The sequence below is a fragment of the Chelonoidis abingdonii genome, chromosome 11, assembly GCF_003597395.2.
Source record: "Chelonoidis abingdonii isolate Lonesome George chromosome 11, CheloAbing_2.0, whole genome shotgun sequence".
NCBI lineage: Eukaryota > Metazoa > Chordata > Testudines > Testudinidae > Chelonoidis > Chelonoidis abingdonii.
In genome coordinates, this window is record NC_133779.1 from 49,376,634 (window position 1) to 49,398,441 (window position 21,808).

A 21,808-nucleotide genomic window follows, 5' to 3' on the forward strand; every position below is an offset into this window, starting at 1 on the left:
GGATGTTTTCTTCCTGACCCCATCAATATGAGGTTGTTTTTGTGCCCTGAAGCATGAGGGTTTACAGCCTTTGGGGCCTTTTTAAATCCCTGTTATCATACCCCTGGATATTCTTGTGTGTCCTATCACTGTCCCATCACTCTGGAGTTCAGGCTGCTCGGCATCTTGCTAAAGTAGGTCCTAACAGAACAGCCCAAGGCCTATATTGGCTAATTGTTCTTTGGTGGTGCGTGTGTGTCATCATTTCTGTGGCTCTCAGTCCAGCCAGTACCTAGTAGCACAGTAGGGCTGAATTACTGCCAGAGAAGACACCTGTGACGCGTCGTCCACGTCTGTGGAACTGGCCACGAGAGCATTGGCTGAGTACAAGGGTTGCAGTTGATTGCACGGACAAAGCAATCTGTTGGTGTTATGGAATGCAAATAGCCCTGCATCTGCTGACTTGCATCCTCTGCTTGGCAAAGGTTTTGCACTGAATCCAACCACTACACTGTTCTCTCTTCTCTTCTCTCTGGGTTCTTGTACCGCCCCTAAGCACCATCCTATCTCAGCCCCTTCCAGTCGCACATTAAACAACAGGTCTAACTAACATTGATCTTGGGTCGTTCATCCTCTCATTCTCACACCAGCGGGAGAGTTTTGCTTGCGTAGTAGGGTGATTTATTTTGGTAGGGTCTCCTTTTTTTGGAATGCACTGCTGTGTGTTTATATTAGAAAAGGCAGGTCAGAGACACACACTGTGCGCTTAGATCAGCCCTCATCCCATGACTTGCGGTTCTTAGAGATATGCAGGATGACCCTGGGCACGTATGGGACAGGCCACTGGGTGATCCCAGGACTGGTCTCGTGCACAGCAGACAAGATTTCTGAATCTCCCTTGGCTAAAGCAGCTTCTCTGTTACGGTGCATCTCCCCTGCATCTCACCCAGACATCCCCAGGCTTACTGGCTCCGGACACCTGTGTTCCGGCTGCCCCACCAGCGAGTGCCCGAATCGTGCTCTGGGGAGGTTTTTTAAGCCGCCTTCAAGCGATCAGGAGACGGAGAATAACAGATAAACAAACAATTAGGCTATTGTGGCTCCCGGCTGACAACAGGCACGAGGGGTGGAAGATTGCTGCGTTCAGCTTGATTGTTCCCAGTGGAGCCTGCCCCTGGCAGCAGTTGCTGAACAGATGGATAATAAGATGATGAGTTCCTAATGGGATACGCTTGGTACAGAGAGAAGTGTTTGCAAACCCTACATTGTTCCCCTATTAGGAACTCAAAATGGAGGCCCCGGGCTGTCAGTTTTGCAGCCCCCAGAGGTGATGGATTCAGCCTGGGATGCACCGCTGCAGCATCATTGGGAGGGGCAGCATGGCCTTGTGGTTACAGCGCTAGACAGGGACCTGTCCCATAGCTCTTGATCTTGTTTAGTGGAGTGAAATATGCAGGGAAGACAGCATGGTTTAGTAGGTAGGAGACTCAGCACATCTGGGTTCTATTCTTGACTTGCGCGGTGACCTTGAGCAAAGCACATCCCTCCTCCGTGCCTCAGTTTCCCTGCTCACCTTTTGTCTACTTAGCTTGTAAGCTTTTCAGGGCAGGATCTGCCTCTCACTCTCTGTCTCGGCAGAGCCTAGCACAATGGACCCTGATCTCGCTTTCTAGATGCTATAATAATATTTCTTTTTTTTAAGTTTCTGTATCACTGTCCCACTCCATGGGGTTGGCTAATTGGGGTCTGTCATTTGCATAATGGGACACCTGGCCCAGGAGTTGACGACACCACTCATTGTTATATGCTCAGCATTGAACCCTGTAACCAAGGCATTGAATGAAAGATCCCCAGATCAGAGCCACAAAACAGCCAGATCTGGGGTTCTGGTTCAGGCCACTCTACAGAAAAGATCCAGTGATGCAGTTGAGACCCAAACCTCCCCAGGGGTCAGTGGCGTTTGGAGCTACGGAGTTAGTCTGAGTACATCTCGGTGTCAGATCTTGCCCCCGACTAGGGTGACCAGACAGCAGATGTGAAAAATCGGGATGGGGTGGGGCGGGGTACTAGGAGCCTATATAAGAAAAAGACCCAAAAAACAGGACTATCCGTATAAAATTAGGACATCTAGTCACCCTAGCCCCCGCTATGGTCCAGGTTCAGTAAAGCATCCGCATGCAGGATTCGGGAATGACACTTCCATGCTGGCTTAAAGTTAAGCACCCCTGGAATAAGTCTCCCTCCCTGAACCTGCATCACCGGCCCTGCTTCCTTTACATCCTTTCTACCAAGGTAACATGTAACAGTCGCGGCTGGGCTAGATTTTCCCCAAGACACGTGCTCCATCCCACTAGGTGGGACCATCTGTCTCCGCCGCGGTGGCTGGCGAACAGACAGCTCAGCTTCCCAAATGCGCAGAGCCCCAGGGCACTCCAGCAAGAAGAAGAAAACCTGGAATGAATTCAGCAATCATCAGTTTTAATTATAACGCCAGCTCCACCAAAAAAAAAGAAGTGGTGGGTTTTTTTTGGTTTTGTTTTGTTTTGTTTGTTTCCAAAGAGAAATCCACAATCCACAGCAAAATATCTTTACAAAGGAGAAGGGGAAAATTAAAAAACAAAAGGAGACGGGGGGGATATACACTTTCATGTTCAAGGGGAGAACAGAAGAATTCAGGATATAATATAGGTTTATTTTATTTATAAATAGTCCATGCCTCAGGCCTCTTTTATTCCAAGGGAACTGGTAAACTTCACCCGTCCCCATCCCACCACACACACGCGCGCGCGCACACACAGGCAATGAGATTGCAGGCTCAGCTTTGTGTGTGTCTTACCAAGCCCGGACACCCCCCGACTCCCCCTTTTTTTTTGACAACCCTCCTGCCCCCACCAAAAAGGGAGAGAGCAATTTGTCGCATGATCAAGGCCACTCCGGTAATGAGTCCTCAGTTCTCAGCTGCCGGACACCAAATATAGTCAAAAGCCAGAGACAGGCTCGCGAGGGCTCAGCTGCCCAGCTGCCAGGCAGTGGCAAGTCGTTGGGCGCTTGGAAGTCCCACGGATGGGGTGCAGGTTGTCCCTGGTTTGCAGAGTCCCCTCGCAGGCTGGGGTAGGAGGAAGGTACAGATTTTTCCGTGCGTACAGGTCAAACAGAAGCAAATGGGTGCAGGGAGCTGCATGATTAAATGTGGTTATGTCTGTGTCACGCTGGTAGATTAGATCGGGGCTGGGGGGACAAGTGGGAATTCCTGCCCCATTGGAAATGGAACAGGAAGGGCCTTTTGAGAATCGATCCCCTCAAGAATCAGTTCCACTCCCCTTTGTTCTCCAGAGCCCAGACGCTGGGCCTCACGCCCCACGCCCCAGTGCCGGGGACCGTCAACTCCCGCCCTCCAACGTGCCGGCGGTGAGTCCTGCCCATTCCTCCAAAGCAGGGAGGGGTCACAGCATCCTTCCTGCTCCGGATGGAATCCAGGGGCGCGTCTCCGCTGCCCCACAAACCCCAGCTCCTCCTGCCGCCCTCCTCACTGCATGGGGATGTAGGGCCAGTTGAAGCTAGATCCCGACAGCAGCATGTCCCGGATTAAGGTCTCAATGGGCGTCTTGCCCACCAGGCGGACGAAGAAGAGCTGCTCGATGACGGGTGCGGAGACGATGCGCAGGGAGGGCATGCGGAGCAGCAGCCGGCCGAAGCGACTGGGCTGGTTGGGGTACTGATTCCGGACGTACTCCTCCAGGGCGCACTGCGACTTCTCCTGGATGCTCTCCACGGGGCCCAGATCCGAGAGGCCCACTGCATCTGCAAGAAGAACAAGGGAGGTGGTGGGTGAGGGAACACAGCTCTCGGTAGCAGCCTGTACAGGGCAGTTCTGCAGGGCATGGTCAGGGTTAATCTGTGGAACTCCCTGCCGCAGGTCACAGTTGGGGATAACTTGTAGGACTCCCTGGCACAGTAAAGGTTAACCTGTGGGTCTCCCTGGCACAGCAAATTAACCTGCAGGACTCCTTGGCAATGGGGATCAAATCAATGACCAGAAGCTCGTTAGGCACATTACAGGGTGACCAAACAAACTCAGTGCTTGTCTCCAAGCAGTTCCCAACCCAGTTATGTACATGATGCAACAGGTGAGTATCAAAGAACAGAGAGGGACTGGATGTGGAGAGGCAAGAGAACCTGGGAAACTGAGGCACTGATAAGTCAATTGACTGTCACAAGATCACAAGTGGAAATAGAACCTAGAGACGCCTGAATTTCAGTGCCCCTTGTTCTAGCCACTTGACTGTTCTCCCTCCCAGGAACCCTGGCTCCCACTCCCCAATTTTAGCTGCACCCTTATTTTGGTAAATGAGCAGGTTTTACAGTTTGTATAATTCCTGAACCAAACCACTAGCCACCTGGGCTCGTTAAAGTTCTGAGACCTTCGGCCGAGTAAGGGAGCTTGCGTCAGAGTCTTGTTTAAACTGCAATATGCTACATAAGACCTTGCCAAAAGTTCTTCCCCCTCCACCCCCAAACATCAGCGGATACCAGCACTAAGTGAAAGATTCTAAATGAAAACTCTTCGGAGGCATAAAAATGGCCATTTTTGCAATAACGGAAAATCCATGGCTAGAGACTCTCAGCTTTTCTTTCTCTGTGGCACGTTTTTACCAAAATCATTCTCAAAAGCCAGATTTTTTCATAAAGGAAAATCTTCAATCGTGATTTCAATTGTTAAACAATCCTGGGAAAAATCATTTTCCGGGTGAGAAATGGATCTGTTTCAAACCCAGCCGAAAAGAAAGAACTGGCACTTCGGTTTGAAGTTTTCAACCCGCTGTGCTGCATATGCTAGTTTTCCCTTCCGGCCCTAAAATGTGCGCAGCGTTTTTGTGCGCTGTTCCAAAGCTGCTGCGTCCCACCCCAGCAGTGGCTGCATCGTAGCAGCGGCTGCTGCAATTTCCCCAGGGCTTTTCAAGACCCTTTGGGATGGAAGGTGCCGATAAACATCTCCATGATCAAAGAGAAAGCGACCGTTCCATTCCTCGCCCTTCCAAACTGCTTCGCTCAGTGCAGCCTCGTCCCCAATCCCCAAACGCCTCTCTGCCTTGCCCTCTAAATATCCCAGCAGCCTATTCTCTCTAGAGCAACGCTTACCCCCAGGTTCCTTCCAGACACATCTCCCCAACCCCAGCCATTCATCCTCGAAGCGGGAGCGGTTCCCCTAGGGCCCGACGTGCAAGGAGCAGGGTGAAGGTCGGTGTTTCCCAGCCTGCAATAAAGGACACCCCCGGCCCAGCCGAGTTTGCTCAATTCACGGCCTGAATTGAGGCAAAGGAGAAGGGGCTCCTTTCATAGCCCTGAATGAGCTCTCACCATTCAGTCGGGGGCCGTGACCACCATTGACAGCTCTGAAAGGGGGCTCGGCGCTAACACATTCACACCCGCAGCCTTTCAGATGCGGCCCCGCTATTACACAGACATTTAGCCCGGGCTGAAAGAACAACTCCAACGCCGCCAACAATAGCTGGCTCCTAAAAACTCTCATCAAGCCACCCTTCCTCCAAAGACCACCAAGGGGCCTGGTGGATGGGGTGCCCCTAGACGGTGCAGTGCGGGGGGCGGGGAAAGGACAGGCTGTTTGTGCCTCACTCCCTTGGGTGCCTTAGGGGTGCCTTGCAAAAATCTCTCCAGTGTTGTGGCTTCGTTGTTGTTATGGCAGGTCCTAGAGATCCCAGCTGAAATCAGGTCCCTGCGGTGCCGGGTGCTGCACATCCAGCCTCTGCTCTGCAGAGCTTAGTCTCAATAGACAAAACCGACCAAGCATGGGAGTGGGAGCAGAGGCATAGAGACCCTTCCCCCAACTGAGATCATGGCCCCATTGTGCCAGATGCTGTACATACATGTAGCAAGAGGCAGACCCTATCCCCAAGAACTTGTCATTGAAATGGATCAGATTGACAAAGAGTGGTTGAGGAAACTGAAGCAGAAAGGGGCAAAGTGACTTACCCAAGATCACACAGCAGGTCAGTGGCAGAGCCAGGATTAAAAGCTAGGTCTCGTGAGAGCCTCGCCAGACCTTAGGCACTAGTCCATGCTGCCTTCCTCTTATTGGTGTGAGCAACCGGGTTACTCATGCTGTTTGGCTCTGTCCATGCACCTTAGTCCTGTTCTGCGTCCCGCCCTGCTTCCTCCCAGAGCTCTGATGATGGCCCTTAGTGCTTCTGCTATTCCAGCCCTAGGACCCCCACTACCTACAGTTCTGCCCATGCACCTCACTCCTGACCCACACCCCATCCTGCTCTAGCAGTCTTGATGTTCCCCTGATGCCCCTCAGTTGCAACGTGCAGCCCCACCCGCTATTCCAGCCCTAGTCCCACCCCCAGCTTGGCTGATTCCCCTCAATTCTGACCTGCTTGCTCTTCTCTTCCAGGGCTCTCTGAATCTAGCACAGAGACAGCCAGTCCAATGGACTAGCAGCAACAGTTTTACAAAGGCAGGGGGAGAAGGACCTTAGCTATGATCCCCAAGCTTGCTGGCCCTGAGATATAAACAAAACAAAAAATCTGAGGCTCTTTTTTGATTTCCCTTCCACTGGGAGTCACATTTTCAAGCTTTTCTGTGCTCCTACAGGGGCCAGAAACTTTGTGGTTTTGGTAACTGAAAGCCGAGATTTACACATCGTCACATGACTCCAGGAGCAGGGGCTTTAAAAAAATGGAGTGAAATAGCAGGAGACTCGCGATAAAGCCACAAGAGCTAGCAGCACTGGAGGAGACCTCACTGTGTGTGTGTCAGGAAGGGAGGTGTCCCAGAAAATGAATTCCACGCTAGGAATTCCTTGACAGTGAAAATGTATTTGGGGGGAAAGTGGGGAAGCCTGGAAAATTTTCCTTCTAAAAATCTGTCCACTTTCTGGTTCTAAATGGTCAGGGGAATTAATCTGGTTTGAGTAAGACTGGCTGGCTCAGGGGATGGAGAAAGGGGTACATGCAGCTCGGCCTAGATGGAGTCGAGACCAAATATCACTGGTCAGTGGCCTGGAAACTGAGCTCTCTTCTCGGCTCGTCTGCCAGTCAAGGCTGGCAGCGTGCTGGGGCCGAGGGCAGTGTCCAGCTGCTGCGGTAGCTTGCTCTGCTGCACACATGGCCTTGACCGGAAAAAGGGGGTGCTTCTCCATGGGCCCTGCGTGGTGCTATCTAGCAGGCTGGCACTTGGCCCTGGCATGAGCGGCTGGAACAAATGACAAGTCGGATCAGGCTGTGTATAGAAGACACAGGAGATGGGATCTGTGAAGTGGCACACAGACGGATCACTGAGAGTTGCCTGGAGCAGCAAAACGCATGGTCACTCAGGCTGGGAGGCAGAGGCCAGTAAAAGCAGTGTGGTCCAGTGGTGAGGGAAGTGGTCTAGGACCCCTGGATTCTATTGCTGGTTTTGCTGGGTGGCCTTGGGCAAATCATTTCTCCATCCCCTCCAGTGAGTTATAAGCTCCTTGGGGCAGGACCGTTTGCTAGGCATGGTACAACACCCAGCACCATAGAGGAGCAAGGTCAGCTGGGGCCTCTGGGAAGCCAGCATGAAAGGCTGACAGGGCCCCCTATGAAGCAAACCTGCCCATATTCCACACTGAGATCAGCCTGATCGATGCCGTTTGATGTCAAAGTCTGAGGCCCTCTTTAGCTGCCTTCCCAGACAATTGCCATGAGGGCCATGCGGTCAGGCACGGTGGGATCCCTTGCGTAAGGGGCACACGCATGGCTATTCCCGGATGGAGGGGAAACCCTGCCAGACCTGAGCTGCAGCTCTCATCACGGCGTCGCCAGGCCTCTTGCGACAGCAGCTGATTTTCCTTAAAGCGGCAGCTCCCGGCATCAGGGGATGATCGGAGAATCTCAGCTTTCCTTCTTACTTCTGCTTGTTAATTATTTTTTTTAAAGTACCTTTCTCGCCCTGCTGGTTGCAGCTAGAAGCTGGAAAACGTGAAGCTCACATTTGCTATTGAAAAAGAAATCGTCTCCCGAAAAGCGGGGAGAGGTGAGGGGGGAAATGTTCATTTCTGTTTTTTCTTTGCCGGGTTTTTGACTTCCCTGATTCAGTGAACCTCCTTAGTGACACGGTCTGTTTTTAATCAGCTTCCCTTTCTCCTGAACTCACAAAATGCTGGCGATCTGTCAGGTCTCCAGCACTGCAAGAGAATTGTATAAAAACCCTTGTGGTTTTGAGCCAATCTTGTGATTTAGGCAGAGGGGGCTGGACTCAGCATTTTCAGTGACTCCTATCTGTCGGTAATAGAACAGGCCTACAGGTCACTAATCCATCCAGGCATTCCCTGGCCAGTACAATATCATCCCTTCCTGACTAGGATCAGATGGGGGATTTTAACCTTAATTGAGAAGTGCTGATTTTTCACCAGGTTTCCGCTTTAAAACCCCATCCGTCAGTGATCAGGGGTCAATCTATTCGCTGACTGGAATGCCGCAGCAGCGAAACAGCCGACTTGGAAATACAGGCCTGAACTGAGTGCAAATGTCTAGACTTTTTTAAAGACATCTGATCTCAGATTAATTTCCATGTGTGGCTAGGAATACCAGACTTGCCAAGAGATGAACAGACTATTGATCCATTGATCCTGCTTTTTGCCAGACCGGAACAAATGTCTAAGCTATCCAGTCTGTGGGTCACCTGCCTACCGTGTCCTCAGAGACTTATGATCCTGCTGGAATAGACCAATAACCCATTCATATTTCTCCACCTACAACCAATGCTGGATGACCCAACTTAAGTATATGCCTTGCTGCGCGGTTCAGCATGAAGGGAGTATATGCTAGATTCCACCCAGACCCCAGCTAGCACTTCCATGTGGATTTTCCGGCACCAGAGTGAGTGTGGAAAATCAGAACAAGGAAACACCCCCACCCATCACTGCCCTCTTGTGCTGCTGTGGGTAGTGGCTTTTTCTAACAACCGCTCTTCTTTGCACCCCACCTCCCAGTTCTGCTGTGCAGCGTTACGGTGAAGTCAGACCCCCCCAGTGCTTGTGACATCAGAACCTACTGCCCCGGCAACGGCTGATGTCACAAGTCCAACACAATGACTTTGCTGCAGGCACCCCAAGGGGCAAACCATCGATTTCAAGGAGAGCCACATAGCAAAGAGGAAACCAGAGCTAAGCCCCAGATTCCTGTGTGGACCGAGGCCCCTGAGAAACATTCAGCAGTGCAAAGTGAGTGTAAGATGCTCCCAGATCAGAACGGTAGTGGGGTGCACTCACTGTGCACCAGTCTAAATAACTGAGCAAGATGCAGGACAAATAGAGAATCCACAAAGTCTCCATGCAAGCCACGGTATTATCTGTAATGGATCCTCTTCTCACAGCTGGGCCACAAAGAGTTTTCCTGATCCATGAAAATTTTTGAGCTATTATCAAAAAATTTCCCACCCTGAATCAGGATGTAAAATCGAAATCTCAAAAATTTTTGCAAATCAAAATTATGGGGGGCAGGAAAATTGGGTCAGGTCGATTTGAAACATTTTGCTTTGATCATTTGTAAACGTTTTATTTCAATGTCAACCTTTTGATTAAAACACCCCATTTTTTTAAGCCTAAATTTACCAACATTTCAAAACAAACAATTGTTTCATCTCAGGAAACAGACTCTTTTTGGTTTTGCAAATGTCAGAAATGAAACATTTTGACAGTCTCATAACTTTCTTTCCCCAGTAATTGTTTGAGTTGGGAGGTTCATCAAAACTGACTCTGTTTTGAGAACAATTTGGGTTTGGGTGAATTTTCAGCAAAAAAAAAATTGTGTCTCTCAAAATTCCACCTGATGAATGTTAATTAAGCCAGAAACTACCAAGGGGCAGATTTTCAAACAGACTCAGCAACCAGCAGCGTCTACTGAGAATTATAATCCAGTAGTTTCCATAGAGAACAATGCAAGCTGCTGGGTGCTCAGCACAGTCTTGAAAATCTGGCCCCTTTGTTGGTGTTTAGGTGCCTAAAAGAGAGCTGCTGGATGTTAAATTCTTCTGAAAATCCAGAGGAAGGATTGAGAGAAATGAACTAAATCTGATTTCACTGCTGGATGCAGCTCATGGCCTGATCCATGGAGATGGGACTCTGAATGCACAAATCAGGGTTTAACTTTTTTCTTTAACTTTTTTTTGCTTTGAAGTTCACCTTCAGAAAGACCTTTAGAACCTCCTGTGTTCAAAAACCACTTGTCAGATCCCGCCCCCCATCATGCAATTGGCTTTAAAATGACTAAAGAAAAAATTTAAAGAGAAATTCATTTGGGTTTCTTTGCATTCACCGTCTGTGCTTCTGTTTTTGTATTTGGGGGCTTTTTACCCTTTCAGGGTCATGGCTTCAAAGCTTTTTTTCTGCTATGACAAAAGAAAAGCAGAGAAAGAATAAAGTTAAGAGTCCCACGTAGTCACATGAGTCCAGGAGCTGGGGCTTCAAGAAAACTAGCAAACGTTGTGAGACTCACGATAAAATCAATGAGTGTTGGCAACGCCGTGCTGTCAATTTAGCCCCGACATCCCCAAATTAGGGTTTTGTTTTAAAAACGAGGCACTTTAACAAAACCCGATATTAACGGAAACATTTCATGATTTTTTTTTATGCAATTCTCTTGTGATGTTGAAAACCCTAAAGAGTACCAGCATTTTGCTCTAGCAGGTGAAAGTGAACCTGACCAACAAAAAAAAAAAAAGCAGAACGTGAAACAAACATAAAATCCTGACACTAAAAACAGAAATGAACATTTTTTCCACCTCCCCTGCTGCCCACCCCCTTCTCTCCCCGGAGGCCAAGGGACAGAGGAGCTACCCCTCAAAACCAAAAGGCTTTAGATCCCACTAAGAAAATGTCAAACGAGGTGGAAAATTTGGGCTGAAAGCCACAATTTGTAACCAGCCCTAAGGATGGGGAGGAGGCAGCTACAAACAGGAGACAGCCCTGCCCCATCCCCCAGCACAACTCACCTGGCGTGCTCAAGACAATGGCTTTCAAAGACACCAGTCACCTGCTCTAGCTCCGCCCCTGCCCCTTGCTGCAACTCACCTGGTGCAAACAAAGGGAGGGGCTTGAGACAGGAATCACCAGTGGGGGGGGAGAGATCTGCCCTAGCCACGCCCCTGAGCACCACTCACCTGGCGTGAACAGAGCGATGGCCTTGAGGCAGGAGTACTCCGCCGAGTCGACGTGCAGGGCCTTGAGCTTCTCCACCTGCTCCTGGAAGACCCGGATGTGGTCCATGAAGGCCACCACCCGGTCGGCCGACATGGGCGAGGCGTGGAGGCCGGCGGCCGCCAGCAGTGGGGCTACATGCAGCGGCATGGAGCACTGGGCGGCGTTGAGCACAAACAGCTCGCTCCAGGTCATGCGCAGCAGGGACACCTGGTCGGAGAGCTGGAAGTCGGGGAAGAAGGGGATGTTCTTGGCCCACTCGATGGCACTGAAGAGCAGGCGGGCGGCCAGCTCACAGATGTTCTCGATGCCCATGATGTTGGACTGCAGGCACTGGGCCCCATAGCGGGAGGTTGGATAGGGCTCCGCCCGCAGCAGCAGGGAGATGAAGCCAGTCAAGTAGGAGTGGCCATTGTACGGGTCTCCGTTGTTCAGCAGGTACTGGCCCGGGCTGGTCTGCGTGTGGGCCATGCGTCCCCGTTGCACGGCTGCGGTGAGTGGGAGAGAAGAGAAGAGACGGGATCACCACAGGAATAGCTGCAGCGAAAGCTGGGGGCTAGCAGAGATGCTCTGGCTCTGTCGGTAACCGTCTGGCCTGAGGCTCGGGTAACCTGGTTCTAATCCCAGTCCTGCCCTTGATCTGAGCCAGATCATCTTCCCTTCTCCGGGGTCTTGCAAGACACCCAGGCTGCAATGACGTCCCATCAAAGCTTGCAATTAGAATTGGACCTTGGGACAGTCCTGGCCCAGGCAAATTGCTTCTCCGTTCTGTGCCTCTGTTTCCCCCACCCACCCTTTGACCACCTGGCCTATCTGGATCGGAAGCTCTTTGAGGGCAGAAGCGTCTAGCTGGGATTCTGAGCTTAGCCGGGGCCTCTACTCTAATATCAAGAAAGAAAGAAAGAATCACTAGGTTGCAGGGGAATTAAATGGGCTAGAACGAAGAGCGACTGGGGGAGGGGACTGAGATGCAGATGACACTTTGGGCAGGGCTGGCTGGAAAACTAGACCAGGAACTCAGGCCTTGCTCTCCCACATCTCCGATGAGCTCCCTCCCCACCTGGCTACCTGGGGTGGGTCCCACTCATGGAATTTTCGTATTTATTCCCCCACCCCAAAAAATAATAATCAAAACAGCAAGGTAAAGGACTGGGCTGCGACGGGGAGGGGGCAGGGAGAGGGAAGGCGAGTGACATCTTGGTTTCCATTTACGGGGGATCAACCAAAGCTTCCTAAAAGACTAAATCTTCTCCGCTTTGTCCGAGGTCTCTTTCGTCCAGCATGTTCCCCGCTTTTTAGCTGCAGGGTCGGCCGAGTCGCAGCGCCAAGCCTCTATCCTTAGAGCAGTGGGCTTTTCTTCCCTTGGCATTTCCCAATGAGAATTGTTTGGTTGGAAAGTTCCCAACCTGCTCTGGTTTAGGATTCGGGTCTGAGGCTGAACTGAGAGTTGGGTTAAGTGGGAAAGTTTGTGAGATTTGGGCCCAAGCTGCCAAGGGCAGATAATAATGAGGTGGCTGAAACCCTATGTGATCAGAGGCCTGTTCCTACAACCTTCGCAATGTCTCAGGCGTACGTGTCATGAGATTTCAGCGACCTCTGAATCCTCTGTGCCCTGAAGGGTGAGATTTAATCACCCTGGCACAGATACGACACGTCTTTCTGAAACAGGCCAGGCCTCCGATCAAAAGAGAGAGGAGTCAGGGAGGAATCAACCATATGAGTCTAGAGGGAGAAAAGAAATAAGGTCACAAAGATGGTAAGAACCACAGTGGGGGAAAATATCTGACTGCTGAGGTGGACAGATTTATACCTAGTTTAGATGGTGTTAAATTTATAAGGGCTATAAACTCTTCTGCTTCAGGGCGTGAGCTAGCCACTCCCTGATGAGGTCAGGAAGGAACTTCCTCCAGGGGTAGGTTATTCCACCGGTGTCCACTAGGCGGTGTCCTCTGAGGCATCTAGCCCCAGATGCTTTCGGAGACAGGTTACCAGATCAGATTCCTGCGTTTAAGGCCTGAGATTTTTCAAGAATGCTGAGCACGCACAGTCCCTGCCATGGCCATTGATCTTTATTGCCCAAGCTCTGAGTTCAGGGCGCCACCACACTCTAGCATTCCCTGCTGACGCCCCTAGGAAAATGAGAAAGGCTGAGTCTGTTCACAGCAGTCTACCTCTGTGGGCTTCCATGGAGTCGCTCCAGATTGACACCGGCCTGTGGGGAGAGCCGGGTCCAGACTGGGGCGTTAATTAGAAAAGCAAAAAGCAAATCTTGTCTGATTAGGAACACCAGCATTGCCAGATGGCAGCAGACCCTAGGTCCAGCTAGCCCAGTGGCCTGTCTCCTGCAGCGCCCAGCATCAGCTGCTTTAGAGGAAAGCGTAGAACCCTGTAGAAGGCAGAAGTGGGAAAATCTGCCCCCATGAAGGTCCCATCCTGATTCTTAATAGTTAGAGCTTCATTTGAACCCTGAAGCCTGGGGTTTAATCATTATTATTATTATCATCCCTAGCTGTTCTTCAGCACTTTTCATCCAGAGGTCTCAAAGCGCTTCATAAAGGAAGGTCAATATCATTACTCCCATTTTACAGATGGGGAAACTGAGGCACCGAGCGAGGCAGTGACTTGCCCACCGTCACCCACCCAGGCCAGTTTCAGAGCTAGGAACAGAACCCGGTACTGCTGAGGACCCTGTCTTCCATATACTCAGCCACACTGCCGTCTAGATGGTTTGCTAGAAATAAACATTTAAAACTCGGATTCTCCACTGCCCTGCGCCTTGTGCTGTCATTGCCGCTGGTGCAAAGTGCTACCACACCAGAATGGCAGAGTTTCACACTGGCGTTGCACTAGTGTAAATGACTGCACAAGGTGTGGGGCAAATGGAGAACCAGGCTCCTTCTACAGGAATAAAAAAAATCTTTTGTTGACTAAGCCCTGAGATGATTCAGACTGAAAGAACTTTTAAAATTAAATTTACTTTTCACCATTGATCCTGTTTTATTTGCTTGCATTTCTCCCAGCTCTCACAGGAACATTATACCATGAGGGGAGGGTGGGGGGTGGGTGGGAAATCTGGCTATGGAATGAATTCCCTGGGGAGATCAGTCAAATCCAGAGGCTGACTGTCTTAGCGCTTCCTCTTCACACTTGCAACACTGACACCCCCTCTACCTTTGAACCCCAAAACAGGCTTCCCATCTACCCCCTAATACTGCCACCCCGTCTGTCCCTTACTCCCAATGCAGACATTGTATCTACCCCTGAACCAACACTGGCACCCTGTCTGCACCCAAACACCTACAACCCCCCACCCAAAAAGGAAATTAATAAAATCTAAAAAATCCCAACCCCTAAAAGCACCCTGCCCCAAGCAGAGTTTTGACCCCCTAAAAGGGAAAAGTGCCAGAGACGCCATGAAATCCCCTAGGGATTTTGCTCGTGCTCTAGATTTTAAATGGAATGTGCCCAGATATTGCGATGGTGAGTGGCCATGTAAAACCCTGAGCTAGATAGAGTGACACTGGTCAATTTAACTTGTTTGTTACTAGTAGGTTTCACTCTCAAATGCCCCCGCAGGAGCCCAAGGATCTTGGCTTTGAGATTCCAGATCGAGCTGTGTATAACAGGTCTTTTGGTTTGCTGGCAGGTCTGAAAAGCTGTGGGGAGGGGAATTGTTTTCGGTGGACACGCAAACGAAATTTTTCAGCATTTTCAGCAAATCGAAAAAAAATATTTTCAGGTTGAACAAAATGTTCAACCCGACCCAAAATGTTTCCTTTCGACTTCCACCTTTTTAAAAATGGTTTTGCCTTTTTAAGTCAAAATCTGAAAAAATGGGAACAGTTTGTTACCAAAATGTCAAAAAATGAAACCTTTTGACTTGTTCACAATTTTGTTTTAACCGAAACAATTCAACGAAATTGACCCAGACCCGTGAATCAGTCGGCCAAAATCTGCACTGTGCAGTCAGAAAATGTTTCAGAGGCATAGTCTCACCCAACTCTATTTCCAGCGTGCAAGGGAAGGGTCTGAATTAAAAACCTGTTTGGGCTGAAATGAAAACACAGCCAGTGCTCTGAGGGTGTAAGCAGATCAAGTTTTGTAAATCTTTCCCCTATATGCTGGGTCTGATTCCCTGTTCAGAGCCGCTTCTGAATCACAGTTTTGGGAGGGAAACGGGGGTACGGGGGCAGGGGGGCACTGTTAAGAAATGGAAGAGACACAGGAACCCAAGAGCAGAACCAGTGACGTTAAGTGTATTGTGCTCCATGGAGCTGCAAAATTTGGATTTGGGTCTAATACAGGATTCAGCTCATTTGGGGGGGCTTCTGTTATTTGCTTTGCGATATTAAACCCCACAATCAGCGGTTGTTGGCTAGGACCAGAGTCGGGAAGTCCTGATTCTCCAGTGCCCTGCATCTTGTGCAGACGTTTACATCAGTGCATGCCAACTGGGTAAAAATCTGCTGTTCTGACGCTGACCACATGGGACACACGGCTAAGGAGAACCAGGTTCAAGAGATTCTGTGCTTGGTATTGGTAAAGAATCCAGGAGGCTCCCACAGGTGGCAAACCCAGGTTCAGAGCCACTTCCGGAGCCAGACTCTGATCTCAGTAATGCCAGGGTAAATGGGGAGTGATTCCACTGAAGTCAGTGGTGTCTCTGCTTTGTAAAACTGGTGTAAACAGGATCAGAATCAGGCCCTCTTTGTTCGCCTTGAATTCGGACTCTAAAATGGGACCTTCCCCCCCAAAGACGAAACTGATTAAAATAAAATGACCTGCCAGTCGGGATGGGGTGTCAGGTTCTGCAGTGAGGCTGATCCTGGGAACACTTACTCTTGGAAGTGAGGAATTTGCAGGATCAGGTTCTGAGTCCCCATTTCCCTTGCAGCCCAAAGGTGCTTCCCATTGGTGGAATGAGTTTGCCGGGTCTCCCCAGCAGGGAGGCCAAGGACTGCCTGGGCCATGGAGGCTGAACTCCTCTCTCTCCTCAGAGGCAGGGTCAAGGGCTTGTATGTGGGAAGCTCACCCTGCCGCTTCCCCAGCTGTGCAGAGAGAGGACTTGGGGCTCCCGGGACTTGTCAATTGGCGCTAGCATTGGGCATCATCTCAGAGCCAATCGCCCCGAGGACGCATCCGGGTGGGCGGGGGGAGAGCAGGGGTCTCCCCTGCTGTGAGAGGATGAACATCGATCACAGCTGGGCAGCTCGGAGGCATCTGAGCGCCCCACCCAACGCAGTCCGTGGGGACACCACGAGGCAGAACTTGGCATATGGAGAGTATTTAACAAGAGGCATTAGCTACTGCGCTTCTAGCTGGATGGCGCAGTTCTAAAGCCAGGGATCCTCTGCCTTAGTTCCCCACATCCCTGTAACTCAGTGGAAGGCGTGAGGTGGGCTGGGGGGGCATCTCGCATTGTTTCACTGAAAGAGACTAAAAGGACCAGGCTGAGGGGGAGGAAGAAAATGGGCCCAATGCCCTTCTCACTTACACTGGCACAAATCAGGAGTGACTCCGCTGAAATGAGCACAGGAGGTGGTGCTGGGTGCAAGCAAAGGGAGACGCAAACCCAAGGCGATTTACGCGTGTGCCGGGGTGGGTGTGACAAAGAGAGAGCGAGAGATGGAATACGAGAGAAATGAAACGAGGTGCAGAAGAGACAGGCCTGGTGGATGTGGCTTTGAAATCCCATGTGGCACTTAGCAATTAAGAGAATCTGTCTATGCCTCTTAATCGGGCGAGGTTGCCAGGATTCAAAGAATCTAGCGGCCGGACAGCTGCAGCATCCACCGTGGTCGGATGGTACCACGGTGCGGGGCTTTAAGGGTGGCAGCATAGCACAGCAGGTAAGGTACCGGTGTGGGGCTCAGGAGAAGTAGGTTCTAGTTGTGCCGGCTGCGTACCCTGGCTGACCTGCTTCTGATTCTCCTTCCACCTTTTGTCTAGCTCAGTGGTTCTCCTCCTGCGGCTTCCAGGCCACTTGTGGCCCAATCAGCACAGAGCTGTGGCCCATCTGACATCCTCAGGGCCACACAGGTAGTATTGGATGCGGCCCATGATGGTAAATAGGTTGAGAACCACTGGAGTTAAACCATGAGCTCTTTGGGGTAGGGGCTGGCTTTCCCCATGTCTGTGCAGCACCTGGCATGATGGTTGCCCTGATCTCAGGGCCTGTAGGATTTATTTCAGTGATGCTGGCCAATCACTCCCGCCCACCCCTGCAGCAGTTTGACCATTTACAGCACTAAATGGGGGAGGGGGGGGGTGATGCCATGATATTGAGAGGGGCAGATGGTTTCGTCCTAGGAGAGGCGCAAATGCCCCCTCCTGCCCATTCTGAGGTTTGGTTTTAATGGCATCAGGCTCCACCCATGAGTCAAGTGCAGCTGGTTGAGGGGTGGGTGGGGTAACCTGGGCAAAGAGGTTTGTGAATGAAAAAGGCTTCTCCTGAGTAAGTAGTTCCCTGGCAATAGGAAGGTGAAAATATTTGACACTGTGATAACACTTGGAATTTCTATCACTGCTGCCCTCTAAGGGCCTGAGACCATTGGCATCAATGGGTTTGGGACCCAGCCATAAACAAAGTCCTAGTATTAATTCATACACTGTCATGGTGATGCATTACAGACAGGGAAACTAAGGCACGGTGGCAGCATGTTCTAATCACACACATTAGGGACAGCGGGAGGAAGCCCTGCCTCCTATCTGCTTTTACCACCTTCCTTTCCAGAAGCAGGGCTAGAACCCAAGTGTCCTAGCTCCCACTCTGCTTCCTAGACAACAGCCTGGCCTCCCTGTTTGCTAGGAAAAATAATCTCCCCTGCCATCTCAAAGCTCTGCAAATCACTGATGATGCTTTCGCTAAGCCGCTGAATCTCTCTTTAGAGACCATATGGGCACAAGTCACAAACCTGCAGGTAAAGCCCATTGGTGTAGGAGCTGTTTGCTCCACATCTGACAAGCTTTTTATAAATGCACATGCATCCAACAAAGTGGGTATTCACCCACGAAAGCTCATGCTCCAATATGTCTGTTAGTCTATAAGGTGCCACAGGACTCTTTGCTGCTTTTACAGATCCAGACTAACACAGTTATCCCTCTATACTTTTTATAAAGGGTCGCTCTCATTAGGCATTGTTGTTATTGTTATTAGCCTTTCTGTAGTTAAGGTTACAAGGAGAGCTGGGTGGGAAATAAAAACATAAGAACGGCCTGACTGGGTCAGATCAAAGGTCCATCTAGCCCAGCGTCCTGTCTTCTGACAGTGGCCAATGCCAGGTGCTTCTGAGGGAAGGAACGGAACAGGCGATCATCAAGTGATCCATCCCCTGTCGCCCATTCCCAGCTTCTGGCAAACGATTTTCCCATCCTGGGAAAATTTCTGAGATTTTGGAATTTTTCCCTTCCTGAATCCGGAGGAAAAGTTGAAATTCCAAAAAATAAAAATAAATACATAAAATTGCTGACTGAAAAAAAAAATCTTTCATTCGCGTCAGTAGAAACATTTTGGTTTGATAATTTCGATGTTTCATTTTGATTTCAACCATCTTTCATTGTTTTTAATTGTGCTATCTTTAGTTGGAATTGGAAAACAAAAAGTCATTTCAAACTAGGAAAAAAATGAAATTTTTCCTTTGGAAAATGTCAAAGGGTCCCATTTTGACAAAAAAATTTCAAGTCAAAAACCTTGGTCCAAACCCACCTTTTGCTGCAAAAAGTTTCAGCTTTTCCCAACAAAAAAAATGTCCTTGAAAAATTCCCTCCCAGCTCTAATGCCTTTTGTGCTTCATTCCTACCCCTTTCCTCTGATAAAACGCTCCCTCTCTGTTGGCCAGGAACTTGGCCCGCACAATCCTGGAGTGATTTAATTCAGCTAGACAAGGTGGGTGAGGAGATCTCTCTTATTGGACCAACTTCTGTTGGTAAGAGCGACCAGCTTTCAAGCTTACACGGAGCTCTTCTTTGGGTCTGCGAAAGGTACTCCAGCTCCAGACAAGGTGGAACGGATTGTTAAGCACAAGGAGTTAACATGTGCTGTGAGAGACCATTAATTTAGCTAGTCAGAAGCAAATCAGCCATTTCCGACATGAAGTGGGGAGGGAGCAGATTTTCAAAAGCGCTCATCACCTGAGAATGCCGTTGCTTTCAGAGAAAGCTCTTGGAAATCTTATCTGACCAGTTTATTTAGGTGCCTATGGGGAGCGAAGATGTTAGCCCGATTACCAGATATTAGTCACCTCCCTTAGTCCACAGCTGGGGGGTTGGGGGGCAGGATTAGCACCCATAGCGAATGGATGAAGCTCTTTCCAAAAATCAGTCCCCAGTTGTTGGTGTTTGAACCATTGGAATTCTGGCCTGGCAGCCCTTGCGGGAAAAGAGATTTGATTTAGTTTGAATGAGTCTCTTCTACCCTGTTTTTTAAGAGATGGATCTAATGAAAGCCACGCAACCCTGATCTCACTTGCTCTGCAGGCATTCACAGAGAGATTTTCTCTGCCTCTTACTCAAATAAGTTCTCCCCGCTGCCCCACTATGAAATCCGGGTTCAAACAAACTCTGAATCTCCCAGCAAGAACCCAGCATCAGCTGGTTTGGTGTCTGAGTCACAGGACATCTGCACGTCTCCCATGGGCCAAAGCAAATGCTGTAGATCAGCCCAGAGGCAGCGGGGCCTGGGCTCTGGAGAGGAAGGGTGGACCAGTGCTAGCCAGGAAAGCTGCCTTTGGGGTTCCTGCTCCGCTACAGCTTTCCTGTGAGACCTTGGGAAAGTCACTTAGTCTCTCTAGGGGGATAATAGCACTTGCCTGCCTCACAGAGGGGTAGTGAGGGCAACTGCAGTGCGAAATGCTCAGATACAATGGAGGAGGAGCCAGGTAAGTACCACAGACAGGCTTAAAACAGTAGGAGAATGAACTCTTTGCCCAGCGCCTCTGATGAGGATTGGGGCTCCATTGTGTTGGGTGCTGTACAGACAAAGATCCACAGGGAGGGAGGCCAGATGGGACGACTGTGATCATCTAGTTTAGCTTTCTGCACAGCAGCGGGCCATAGGACTCCCCTGAATTAATTCCTGCTTCCAGCCCAATGGCTGTGCCTGAAATAAAGCAGGTCTTTTAGGAAAGCACAGATAACCACCACCACCCCTCCTGGCTCTATCGTCAGTAGATCTCACAGTGCTTAATAAAGGAGGTCAAGAGCACTGTCCCCATTTTACTGATGGGGAAACTGAGGCACAGAAAGGGGACGTGATTTGCCCATGGCCATCCAGTAGGCCAACAGCAGAGCTCAGTTGGGTCCCCTGCATCTTAGTCCAGTGCACTATGCACCAAGCCTCCCTTTCCTGTCTACATACGCTCTAAAAGACACAGAGCAGGTGGAGCCGAGGGGCTGGGGCACGTAACACGCACGAATTGGCCTCACTTCATCAGTGATGCACTTTTTCGTTTGGTTGAGTAATTGGAGGGGAGGGTGGGGAACAGCCCCACTGGAGGGGCTGCCGCCTCTCACGATGGGACTGCAAGTCTCATGATCTTTGTTGTTATTCGCCGGGTCCCAGCTCCCGGAATCATGGGAGAATCTCAGCTTTCATTATAAACAAGCAAAAAAAAACATCAAATGGTCTGGCCCTTGTGGCTGCGGAGGAAGGCTGGAAACCTGACCCCTGAAGGCACAATAAAACCAGAGGGCAAACGAAAAGAACCCCAAAGTTGATTGGTTTAAAAGTCATGACATTTTATAAAATAATCTCCTCATTTTTAGTGAGGCCCTGACTCCTGATTTCTGAACCCTTTGGATCAGCGACACTGAATTAGTGAGAGGGGTTTGTTCGGCCCCTTGTACAGTTCAAGATAGGGGCTCCTAGATGCTACCATAATACACCTAATAGCAATAAAAGCTACAGCCCATAGCTGAGGTCCTGGTCCATGACTTGGGGCATCTACAGTACCGTAATACACCTAATAGCAATAAAAATATATATGTGACCTAGCACAATGGGTTTCTGGGTCCACGACTAGGGCTCCTAGGTATTACCAGGAGACAATGACATCAGAATCATAGCAGAGCAATGACACAAGCCATAGATTTTTTGGCTCCAGACCCAAAGCTGAAGGGTGTTTTGGATCCGGAGATGCTCTGTGCTTTGTGGTTTCTCTTGCCATAGAGATCCAAGCAGGCGGCACCCCATGAGTCCAGTTGCAGCACGGGGGCTGAAACAGCCTGCGCTGGCAAGCACAGCAGCCTTGTCTGCTGCATGTCGCATTGAATTCTGCCGCCCTGCAGCTAGCGGGGTGGATCTGAGAGTTATAGATTCCAAGGACTGTTGTGATCAGCTAGCCTGATGCAAGCCAGAGAGCTTCCCCACAAGAACCCTGGAACAGAGCTTATCGAAAACCAGCCGATTTTGATTTCAAAATTGTCAGCGATGGAGAATCCCCCGCGATCCTTGGGAAGTTGATGACTCTCCTTGTTAAAAAGTTACACCTTATTTCTAGTCGGAATTTATCTAGCTTCAACATCCAGCCGTTGGATCACAACACACCTTTCTCTGCTAGATGGAAGGGCCTGTTATTAAATATTTGCCACCCCTCGTACGGACAGACAGACAGTAACCAGCTCACCTCTCAGCCTGCTCTTTGTTAAGCA

The 21,808-nt window shown here is 50.0% G+C and overlaps 1 protein-coding gene across 2 annotated transcripts in view; it reads right to left on the bottom strand.

Annotated features, from left to right (window-relative positions):
• Positions 1 to 2,462: 2,462 nt before the first annotated feature.
• The window catches only part of LOC116831863 (nuclear receptor subfamily 2 group F member 5-like), a 32,216-nt gene continuing 12,870 nt past the window's right edge, over positions 2,463 to 21,808 (bottom strand). The window contains exons 2-4 of one of the 2 annotated variants that reach the window (XM_032792198.2): positions 11,125 to 11,649; positions 10,957 to 11,035; positions 2,463 to 3,780 (exon numbers count right to left, since the gene is read on the bottom strand). In XM_032792198.2, the coding sequence (XP_032648089.1) occupies positions 3,573 to 3,780; positions 10,957 to 11,035; positions 11,125 to 11,649 (812 nt within the window). In that variant the 3' untranslated portion in view covers positions 2,463 to 3,572. The remainder of the gene's footprint in view (positions 3,781 to 10,956; positions 11,036 to 11,124; positions 11,650 to 21,808) is intronic. The other variant, XM_032792197.2, reaches the window with a different exon arrangement.